The following is a 12,195-nucleotide window of genomic DNA, read 5'->3' as shown; positions in this document are numbered from 1 at the left end:
ACTCTAGAAAAATTAGTTTGAGGAAATATATGGCCTTTTGGTTGATGGAGGCCTTTTAATAAGTACCGTCTCCTTAATTCATCTTGAATGATATTATCATACATAACAATTTGTTTTCTATATCCGAGATCATAAATAATATCATCACTGAAATTTCCACACATTGTGTCTTCTCATCTATCTGATAAAGACTTAATATTTTGACCATTGTCAATCGTTTTGAAAAATTTACGTGTTCCTAAATAAAATAACAAATATAACTAAAGTATTTTATAATTAAGTAAATAAATAAATACAATAAATTAAATTAAATCATAGTAAATAAATCATAATTTAAAGTAAATAAATAAATAAATTAAATTAAATTAAACCCTAATTAGAAATCCCTACATTAAACCCTAAATTAAAAATCCCTAAATTAATTAGAATTACTAAATTAGGATTTCTAACAACAACATATTAGAAATTCCTAATTTAGAAATCATTAAAAAAACTAAAAATAAATAATGAAAAATAGAGAACTTCCTTAAGAGTTGAGTGGGAGTAGAAGAAACAAAGCTTGGGTGAGTGAATTTGTGAGAAGTGTGAGATATTTAGGGATTTTTTTCCCTTTTTGTTTTGCATGTTGATTTGCTTTCTCCCTTTTTTTTCTTTATCCGTGTCTAATGAGAAAGAAAAAGGGAGAAGAGAAGGAAAATCAATTTATTTGCTGCTTACCGCAACACAAAAGTCGCTTTATGTAGCGGTAAGTTAAAAAAAGGTAGAAGGTGAGATTTTTTTCTCCCCAACCTTCTGCAGTTGACACTGCTATGGCTGCAGGGGCTCTAGCTATTGCGGCCCTTTAAGGTTTTTTAACAGGCTGGAGGGTCGACGGATCCTCCTCGCCCCTGGCTCTGCCCCTGCTATCATATATATATATATATATATATATATATATATTAATTAATTAATTAATTAAATTTTTAAAAAATATTAGATGCTAATCGGACGAACAAGATCCTTGGAAATGAATCGAGGATTACTCGGGGAATTAATCGAATTTTTTATTTTTGTATTTTCTTATTTTCTTATTGTGTGACATAACAAAACTACGTAGTTTTGATGATAATTAAAAAGGGCAAGGTGGCAAATTTGTAAATAAAATGAAAGAGATGATAGAGAAAATTGTTTTATTTCTTTTCTTTAAAATAAATTTTCCCGACATCTCTAACATCGTTTTTCGAAATTTTTTATACTATTAGACTCGTCTAAATTAGACGGTCATTTTAAGATCCTTGAAGCTCAAGTAAAAAAATTTCCAGTGAACGGAATCTGGGTGGACGTTTTCCGGCGAGAAAAAATTCTCAAAAAAATCCAGAAAATGTAAAACATTATTCTAAGAAACATTAATTCTTGGATCGAAGCGGGATTTCTTACGGTTTAGTCCCAATAAAACGTTTTCATTAATTTTATCAATTTTACATGCTTCAACAATTTGTTGGGTAGAGAGAGAGGCTCCTCCATCTCTCTACCTTTTTTCTTCACTTTGCTCCTTTTCTTTTCAAGCTTCCACCACTGTCACCGTCTCGTCTCCGCCACCGTCACCGTCTCGCCTCCTTTTTTTTTGTTCAGGTTCTCTTAGAGGAGGAAGGAGGAAGCTTGTCTTCCTTCTTCCTCCTCCCATTTATGTTTTAGTTTTTATTTTTTCAGCTTCACTTTTATTTTTCTTTCTAGTTTGAAGTCTATATACTTTCTCGAATCTCTTTTCCATCAGATCTACATCTGTTAGCTATACTTTTATCGTTTATTCCTTTTTCGGTTTTAGCAAGAGCGGAAAAGGTTCATCTTGTCCGCAGATCTATAGATCTGCGTGGTTGCAGAAAAAGAAATGACTCAGATCCGAATGTCCGGAAGAGGCTAGATGATGAAGAATGAATTACAGCTGTTTTTCAATGGGATTCGACTTCCGAGAAGTATATGATTTCTATTTCGTTGTATTTGTACCCTTTGTGGTTTTTTATTGCTCTTTGTAGTCTTTATCTTGCTCTTTGTAGTCTATTTTCTTCCATTTGTGGATCTTATACTGGCTATAGCCTGTATGGGTGGGAAGTTTTATTGTGTTGTATTTGTACTTGATGATTGTATGAAATGAAATAAGACACTTTTATCCAAAAAAAAAAAAAACAATTTGTTGGGTCAAAATTGTAAGGAATCTCACTTTGAGCAAAGAATTAAAGTTTCTTAAAATGATGTTTTAAATGTTTTGAAATTTTTTGATAATTTTCTGGGTACGTTTTTTGTCCTACTTACATTGTTCCAAATCAGTGTACCATTTGTTCCAACATAATACTTATATTGTTCGAACAGAAAATTGTTTTATTTCTTTTCTTTAAAATACATTTTTCCGGTATTTCTAACCTCGTTTTTCGAAAAATTTTATACTATTAGACTCGTCTAAATTAGACGGTCATTTTAAGATCCCTGAAGTTCAAGTAAAAAAAATTCCGGTGAACGGAATCCGGGTGGGCGTTTTCTGGCGAGAAATAAAGTGCTCAGAAAATTCTCAAAAAATTTCAGAAAATGTAAAACATTATTGTAAGAAATTTTAATTCTTGGGTCGAAGTGGGATTTCTTACGGTTTAATCCCAATAAAACTTGTTTCTTAATTTTATCCATTTTACATGCTTCAACAATTTATTGGGTCAAAACTATAAGGAATCTCGCTTTGAGCCAAGAATTAAAGTTTCTTAAAATGATGTTTTAAATGTTTTGGAATTTTTTGATAATTTTCTGGGTACGTTTTTTTGTCCTACTTACATTGTTCCAAATCAGTGTACCATTTGTTCCAACATAATACTTATATTGTTCAAACAGAAAAATGTTTTATTTCTTTTCTTTAAAATACATTTTCCCGATATTGCTAACCTCGTTTTTCAAAAAATTTTATACTATTAGACTCGTCTAAATTAGACGGTAATTTTAAGATCCCTGAAGCTCAAGTAAAAAATATTCCAGTTAACGGAATCCGGGTGAGCGTTTTCTGGCGAGAAAAAAAGTACCCGTAAAATTCTCAAAACATTCTAGAAAATATAAAATATTATTCTAAGAAACTTTAATTCTTGGGCCGAAGCGAGATTTCTTACGGTTTTGACCCAATAAATTGTTGAAGGATGTAAAATGGATAAAATTAAGAAAAATGTTTTATTGGGACTAAACCGTAAGAAATCCTACTTCAACTCAAAAATTAAAGTTTCTCCAAATAATGTTTTACATTTTCTGGAATTGTTTGAGAATTTTCTGGGCACTTTCGGGTTTTTTTTATCGGAAAACGCTCATCTAACCGTCGGATTCCATTGATTTGGGACTAAACCGTAAGGAATCTCATTTTGAGTCAAGAATTAAAGTTTCTCAGAATAATGTTTTACATTTTTTGAAATTTTTTGAGAATTTTCTGGATATTTTTTTCTCACAGAAAAACAGATCGCCGGATTCCATTCACCGGAAATTTTTTTACCCGAGCTTCTAGGATCTTAAAATGACCGTCTAATTAAGATGAGTCCAACGGTATAAAATTTTTTGAAAAACAAGGTTGGAAAAGTTGGGAAAATGCATTTTAAAGAAAAAAAAAACAATTTTCTCTTTCCTTTTATTTACAAATTTGCCACCTCCTTTTGGTTAATTACAAAATTGATCATTGTCACACAATAAGGCTTATCACAACATAAGAAATGTGTCACACTTAATCTCATATATATATATATATATATATATATATAATCTAAAAAATAATAATATGAAATGATTTAATATAGAAAAACATGTATATTTAACATATATACTTAAAAATGTGTTAAACACCATATTTCAATATAAGTAAAAAATAATAATATCTATTTGTAATATAATTTATTGAAAACTATAAAATAAAATCGGTAAAAGTCTTAAACCATCTTATATCAATAATTAGGTAATATAATTAAATAAAAATATCCCAATATAATAATAAACGCAATTCACCAACAACCATACCACAATTAGTAAAAAAAAACAGCCGAAGAATCTAACATGAAAAATCGAACAAATTTTTTATTTTCAACCTTTAGACATTACATAGAATTTCTTTTTGTCTTGAACACGGATATTAATAAGTATTATATAATGATACCTATAAAACAAGAATAATTAATATGGTCCCCGACCTATTCCTGAAAATAAGGTTACCCTATAAAAATGAATGGATATTGATAATTTCTCCATCCTAATTGAATAAGACTCGATGGGTATGGGTGTTTCCTTTCTACTTTGACTACATGAGTTTAATTTACTTTCCAATTTCCAATACTTTAGTGACACATTTTAAAACACACCCATGTGTTAAATATGCCAATACTCTAGTTTCTAATCCAAAAACCCATATAATCTATCAAAATGGATCTAAAGTTAACGGAATAATATGAAGACTCAATATTTTGACAAAACACACAGTTTAGTCCCTGTATTTTTAAAAACACACGGTAAAGTCCCTAACGTTTTTTTCGGTGAACTGTTTAGTCCCTGCCGTTAGACTCTCATGAAGATTCTGTTAGTCAATTTGGATTTGCGTTTTTCTCTTCCTTTATTTTCCTTTCCTTTAAACTCTAATGCATCTGAAATCAACTTTAAGTGTTCTTCTTCTTGATTTTCTTCTTAATCGTTCAAATTCGTAAGCATTGAACCTGTTCTTTTTCTTGTTCTCCATACAAATAGTTTCTTCTTCTAAATTGGATTTCCTCTTCTAAAGTTTGAAGGTAAATAGTAAAGGGTAATTTAGTCATTTCCGAAGTCATAAACGACTAAACAGTTCACTGAGAAAAAGGTTAGGGACCTTACAATGTGTTTTTAAAAATACAGGGACTAAACAATGTGTTTTGTCAAAATATAGGGACTAATAAATTAATTACCCTAATATGAATTATGTGTCACATTTTATTATCGATGTCTAAATTGGTACTTTTTTTAAAACGTTAATTCTATATTGATGCTATTTTGTAAGTGAAACCTAAATTGATACTTCCCAAAAATCATAGGTCTATAGGTCTATTTTGATGTCGGTTAAATTTATTATTATATATAGTTCTAACATTCTTAAAATATTCTTCACAACTCAGAAAAACCATGTATATGATGACTTCTTCTAGCCCACAAAACCTGTGTCCTTCTGTTCATCTTAGCAATTTAATTACTCATGAGAGAAGGACTTCTCAGGCAGCTTTTGCCAAAACCATAGTCAGAGAAAATGAAAATCTCAACTCAACAAAATTAGATTTAGGTGTTAAAGTACCTAAAATCAGTAGTGATGAAGGCAAATTTGGAAGGTTTGGAGGCAAGTTTGTGCCTGAAATACTCATTTCATCCTTGTCCAAGCTTGAAGATCAATTTAATTATCTTCTACAAGAACCTCAGTTTCAGGTTTGCTAGCTATAATCTCAATTTATGTTTTGTTAATTTATATATGACTTTAGTAAATTAGAACAAAACATTTGAGAGATTTACAATTCTCTCAGATTAGTATTTTTTTTAGTCTCATACATAATTCAGGTTTGGTGCCCTGAATTTTAAAAATGTCTCATTAGCCTTTCGAAACTAATTAATTCTCTTATTATTACGTGGCAACCTAAAAAGATATTTGAATAAGTTGAAGCACATATATGTTTAGAGGGTCAATATATCAATTTAAGAAAGTTTTATGGTTAATACATCAAGAGTCAATACCAAAGTAAGTTCATGACCTATAACGAGACACTTGTAAAATCCAGATGGCAAATCAATTTTTTTGGCCAAGTTTAGGAGCTCTTAGTGTATTTATCCTTTTTTTCCTCTGAGGATGGGATATGCGGTAAGAAAACAACTCTTGCAGTATTTTTACCCGACTTCGGTTCTCGTGGTTGCTGCTTGTGCCACCAGTAGTGGAGCCAAAATCCAAATTTGGCGGCAGTGACATCCAGGGTAGCTAGCAGATTTGAGCACCTACTCGTGGTCAGAAAATGTTTAAAATTCTATGGAAAATATATACCCGCCCTTTAAGGTTTTAACTTTTTTCGGCAAAAGCAATAAAAAAAATTCAATTGTGCAGTCATAAATCACCGTAACATTTCAAACACACCTGCCAGTGAATCCTGGATCCGTCACTAAACCACCCTCCGCACTCTACCCTTCATCACTATGAGTCACTATAGATGAAATGATATGTAAATCCTCTTATAAGTCTCTCTGTGACTTTAAATTTAAAACTGTCCTTAAAATCTTATAGGAGGAGCTCGCAACAGCCTTAAAAGAGTATGTAGGAAGAGCGAGTCCTTTATATTTTGGAGAGAGGCTTACAAATCACTACAAGAATGAAAAAGGAGAAGGACCTCATATTTACTTGAAGAGAGAAGATCTTAACCATTGTGGATCACACAAAATCAACAATGCTATTGGACAGGCTATGATTGCCAAAAGAATGGGTCTCAAATTAGTTGTGACGGCCACCGGGGCCGGACAACACGGGGTTGCTACGGCTGCTGCATGTTCTAAGCTGTCTTTGGATTGTACTGTTTTCATGGGAACTTCTGATATGGAAAAACAATCCTCAAACCTACTACTGATGAAGCTATTAGGAGCTCAGGTATGTACTCTACAATATTCCTTTTGCATTTTTGGCCTAATACATACATGTTCTTCTAAGTTAGTTATAAAACCGATTGCTCTCGAGTTCCCAAATGACTAATTATCGGATAAATTTTAGTGTGGTCTCGGAGTAATGCACCCAACCAATAACAACGGTATTGCATAATTAGTGTTAAAAATGTATACATATAATGTTAATTGATTCGTCGGTTGTATCACTCCCGGAATACCCTAAAAAATTTCCTAATTATCTCCTTAATTTTACTTAAATTTACCTATTGGAACCATGAACTTGTTTAAAGTTACCTATAGCTCATCAACTTGTTTAAAATGATGTGCGCTTTCAACTTACCCACATTTTCACTTGCTCTGTATATAGAACAAAGGATAAGGTACAAATTTAGCTCTATAATTATTGGGGGAAGAGTGGATTGTGGATTTAGCCTCCACGTATTTATTTTCATGCGTAATTTGATGTTCTGATCAACTTCCAACATTGTGCTCACTCAATAAAACTTGAAATTGTATATCTTCTGTTAAAAAATGATAACATTGATGAATTGTGTTAATTAACATATATTGTAGGTAAAGCCAGTGGAAGGGAATTTCAAAGAAGCAAGCTCAGAAGCAGTAAGAGAATGGGTATGCAAATTAGAGACATCTTACTACCTCTCTGGAACAGTAGTTGGGCCACATCCATGTCCAACCATGGTTCGTGAATTTCAGGTACAACTCTCAATTTCTAATACAATAACACGACTTACAGATACAATATACATCCAACACTACCCGTTAAACATGTTTTACAGACACAACTCGCTTAACACGATCCGTTCAACATGATTATCCACTACCAGAAAAACAGTAATTAGCAACCAATATTTGAAACCAGATTAAAATTGGTTGCAATATTGCAACTTGTATGGTTGCAAAGCATTGTCTTTGGTTGCAAAGGTGAGAAATAGATTTCTTAAATACATTTGAGACAAAAAAAAAAATGGTTTCAAAGTTCTGTTGGTTGTAAACATTGCAACCAGACCCGTCTCAACATATATTTTCTGGTTGCAATTATATTTGCCCTAAATTTCAATTTTATTAAAACCAATTTTAGAGAACAAAACACTTGTTAATAAACCTGATTCCCATTTCTCCAAGCCAACAGTTAGGGCTGTAAATGAACCGAGCCGCTATTATGTATCATTTAGTGCTCGACTCGATACAAGTTCGATCAAGTTTGGCTCAATTTCTAAACGAGCTACTTGCAAATATAATTCTTAGGCTCGATTTGAGTATGACGAAGCTCGACTTCAAAACTCGCGAGTATGTTTGGTTATAAACTAGTAAATAAGTTCATTAACAAGTTTATAAATAAGCTAGATTTGGTTTCAAATATTTAGCAGGCTAGCAATTACCAACCGATTCATTTTGGTTGCTAAAGATACAAATCTGGTTGAAAAAAAACATGTTAGAGACCGATTTAGCAACCATATTTTTGGTTGGTAATTACTGTTTTTCTTATAGTGATCATTTTTGTTACTCTAATTTATATTACATGTAGCAAATATATAAATAACAGAATAAGATTATGACACGTGATTTCAGGGAGTAATAGGGAAGGAAACAAGAAGGCAAGCAATGGAGAAATGGGGAGGAAAACCAGATGTAATAATAGCATGTGTAGGAAGTGGATCAAATGCATTGGGTATATTTCATGAATTTATAGAAGATGAACAAGTTAGACTCATCGGAGTTGAAGCTGCTGGTTTTGGGTTAGATAGTGGTAAACATGCTGCCACTTTGGCTAAAGGTGAAGTTGGTGTTTATCATGGAGCCATGACTTACTTGTTACAAGATCATTATGGCCAAATCATTGCTCCACATTCAATTGGTGTAGGGTAAGTACTTATATATCTGCCTCTTCATAATTATTGAGAGTAATAACTGTCGGATATTAATATAAGATCTAAGATTGAGCATTAACTATGTGTTGTGATATAAAAAGTCACCAGAATAGTACTGTGGCAGTTAGTGACGGATCTAGGATTCACTTATAGGTGCTAAATTGATATTTTTGTTAGTGTTTTTATATAAAAATTAAAGCCTCGATCGGTCACAGTTTCCTTAGAATTTTCGGTGTTTTCCAGCGATCAGTGGGTACTCAACCCTCACTAAATTCCCATGTATCCATCCCTGGTGGCAGTCCAGTTAAAAAGAATTTATTTTTACGTATAATATGAAAGACGATAAAAATTACATTTTTCAGTTACCACGTGTCAGTTTTAATTAGTGGGGTTAAGTAAATAAAAATTGTATTTTTTTTTCTCTCCCACATGGTTGTTATATATCATATGTAAAACTCGGTTCTTTCTAACCGATTACCATGTACTATTCCAGTGATTTATTCTGTCTGAATTGGTTAGAATGAGTTTATTAAAATAAAAAGAGAGTTCAATAATTATATTTAATAATAATGAAGTTTAGTGATCTTTACGAAATTGATTTCAAACTTCGGTGACCGCACTAGTACCTATACAATTCACCTGATAATAACGGAAAACAATTTATTAACTCCCTAAAATCTTTAAAGTGGTCTATTAGTCATCTAAACTTGCTTAAGTTGATCTATTTATCTCATGAATTTCCTTAAAATAACCAAGTAACCCATGTACATGTTTAAAGTCATACATGGTTCAACTTGTCCAACTTTCCAATTCCTTTGTCCCGTAAAATTTAAAGGGTTAATCATATCACTTTTAAAAAAATTCAGACTAATTGTCAATTTCAAAGTTGGAGATATAGAAATGTATTTCAAACATTATATATAAAAAATAAAAAATATATATTTTTCAAAAATTACTTTGAGGCGGTGCCTCTATATTTTTTAAAACCGCCCTACGTTGATATATACCGTCCCAAAATCGTCAATACATCGACGTTCCTATAGAAATTTATCCCGACACCTTGTGAAATCCGTCACTAGACATAGCAAAGCCTGTTACGACGGACCGTCTAAATACAGCAATGGCAGTTAAAACCGTCACTACAAAACAAAAATTCTGTCCTAAACATTATGTGTTTTTAACGATGTATGAGAACAAAATGCTACTTGTTAGAAAAAACAACAGTAAAGCCATTAAAGTGGGACAGCATTTTAATAATGATAAATAGTAGATGTACAATACTTATATGAAATGTCCCCCGATATATATTTGGAGTGTAAAATTTAAAGGACATGATATCTCCAAGTGATCCAAAATTTGATAACTCAATAATGGACTCTAAATGCCACACAAACACACATATATTTATCTTTATCTTTTATTTTTTATTTTTTTTTGCCCATTAAGCACTTGATTTTTTTATAATTAAGTCCTTAACATTTTTTATTATTATTATTTTTTTACATTAAACCGATGATAACTAAAAAAAAAAGTCAGTTTTGAATATAAAATTCAGTTCACATAAAATTATTTATTTTACATGTATTCAAAATTTATATTTTTAACAGTTTAAAATTAGTTTTTATGTGTAATTTGTTGATAGGAAAATATAAAAACCTAATTTTGAATCATAAAAAATATAATTTCAAATACACAAGAAATGAATAACTTCTTTTAATCTAACTAATTTGCTAAGAAATAGTTTAATGTGACAAAACATAAATGATCAAAAGGTGTAATCTAGCGAAATAAAAGATCAAGCGTTTAATTCACCAAAAAATGAAATATTAAGCGTTTATCTCGCATTATAAGATTCTTCATACTTCTAGAGAATCTCTATAAGAAATAATATCTAAAAGTTATATTTATTTATTTATTTATCTACCCCGTTTCACTATAGATGTCTTTTAAGTTTAATGCATAATTAATAACTAAAAGTCTTTGTTATCCTCGTATTAATTGCATTAACTAATAAATTTTTATGTACTTCCGAAATAAAAAGAAAACTTAAATAAGGGTGTATTTGGTAAAAAAAAGCAATTAATGTGTATGGATTAAATAATAAAAATAATAATTTATTATGATATCGTATTAGAGCCTCTTCAACTAATATGGCACAACTTCAAATCTTAATTTAGTGATTAAATGGTTCCTTAATATCTCTACACCTTATTAACAAGCTTACTATCAACCTAATTATATTCCAATTTGATATAATAAGTTACAATTAAAAGTTGCTAATGAACAATTTACTTTTGGCAGGCTAGAATATCCGGGGGTTAGTCCAGAACTGAGTTTTCTTAAACATACAGGTCGTGCTGAATTTTATTCTGCCACAGATAAAGAAGCTGTTGATGGTAGGCAATAAATTATTTTTATTATTATTAATGAAGTATATAATTAAATGAGTTAATTACATACTAATCATTTTTTGCTTCATAAAATTTGTAGCATACAAAAGATTATGCAGATTAGAGGGTATAGTTCCAGCATTGGAGGCATCGCATGCATTAGCATTTTTGGAGAAACTTTGTCCAACTCTAACTAATTCCACCAAAGTCGTTATAAATTGTAGTGGTCGTGGCGATAAAGATGTTTCCACCGTCTATAATTACGAGCACTAAAACGTGGCCATTTTGGATTGTTACTGAATGTAGGAGTAGTATTCGAGTTAGCGTGTCATAATCGTATTATGTGATGTATATATTTCAAGTGATTGTTAGTATCCCTAACTGAAAGCACAAAATAGCCCATCTAAGGAGAAAAAGATTGAAGAAAAATTGAAGGACATAAAGGAGAAATCATTATTTTGAATTGTTGCTTATAAAGTATTGTAATCATATATATATATATATATATATATATATATATATATATACCATACAGTTATGATATAAATGTAACAAAAATAATGTTAAGAATTGGTTCGGTTGTTAATTATATTAAGCTTGATATATAATTATAAGAATAAATTATTTTTGTATACATAACAATCACTACAAGAAAATTGCTTTTTGGCAACAGGTTTTGACAACAATAGAAAGTGTTGTTGCTATAAAATCACTTTAGCAACAACTGTTTTTGTGTCGTTGCCAAAGCTTGTTGCTATAAATTTCTTACCTCCACCCTTCAAATGTTGTTGCAAAAAGTCCGATTTCGTTGCTTAAAATATTTTCCACAACAATTTGTTTCGTTACCAAAAATAGCGAATCTGTAAACAACTCTTGCTTATATAGGATTCATTCAAGTCACAAAGTTTTTAATTATTGTTTTTATCATGAACACAAACTAAATAGAATTCTAAACGTACCTTAAAAGATACCAATAGTATCAAATAGTGGTTAAATCACCATCTCAGATGTGGCGGAGCTCATTTTAATGAAACAACATCGTTTCATCAGCAATTCATTTAAAAAAAATATTAAAACTTCATCTCTAATACTATATAATAGCAACATGTGACCTCGAAACACAACAAAAAATCGATATATGTCCTTAAAAAAATACACATGATCTCAAAACATAACACAAAATCGATACTGAATCTAATAATTATCACCCATATAACATTTCATCTTCCTCTACAAGTTTGAGTAGGGTTATGAATTTTGATTTAACAAAGAACCAC

At 30.8% G+C, this 12,195-nt stretch overlaps 1 protein-coding gene across 1 annotated transcript; it reads left to right on the top strand.

Annotated features, from left to right (window-relative positions):
- The first annotated feature begins 5,130 nt into the window (after positions 1-5,130).
- LOC136231889 (tryptophan synthase beta chain 1-like) lies at positions 5,131-11,544 on the top strand. The gene is made up of 6 exons (XM_066020886.1): positions 5,131-5,427; positions 6,269-6,625; positions 7,213-7,353; positions 8,230-8,522; positions 10,830-10,924; positions 11,019-11,544. The coding sequence occupies exons 1-6, from the start codon at positions 5,134-5,136 to the stop codon at positions 11,189-11,191; spliced, it is 1,353 nt and encodes a 450-aa protein (XP_065876958.1). The 5' UTR covers positions 5,131-5,133; the 3' UTR covers positions 11,192-11,544.
- Positions 11,545-12,195: the final 651 nt, after the last annotated feature.

The sequence above is a fragment of the Euphorbia lathyris genome, chromosome 6 (assembly GCF_963576675.1).
Source record: "Euphorbia lathyris chromosome 6, ddEupLath1.1, whole genome shotgun sequence".
In the NCBI taxonomy this organism is placed as follows: domain Eukaryota; kingdom Viridiplantae; phylum Streptophyta; class Magnoliopsida; order Malpighiales; family Euphorbiaceae; genus Euphorbia; species Euphorbia lathyris.
This window is presented reverse-complemented; position numbering and strand designations above follow the sequence as displayed.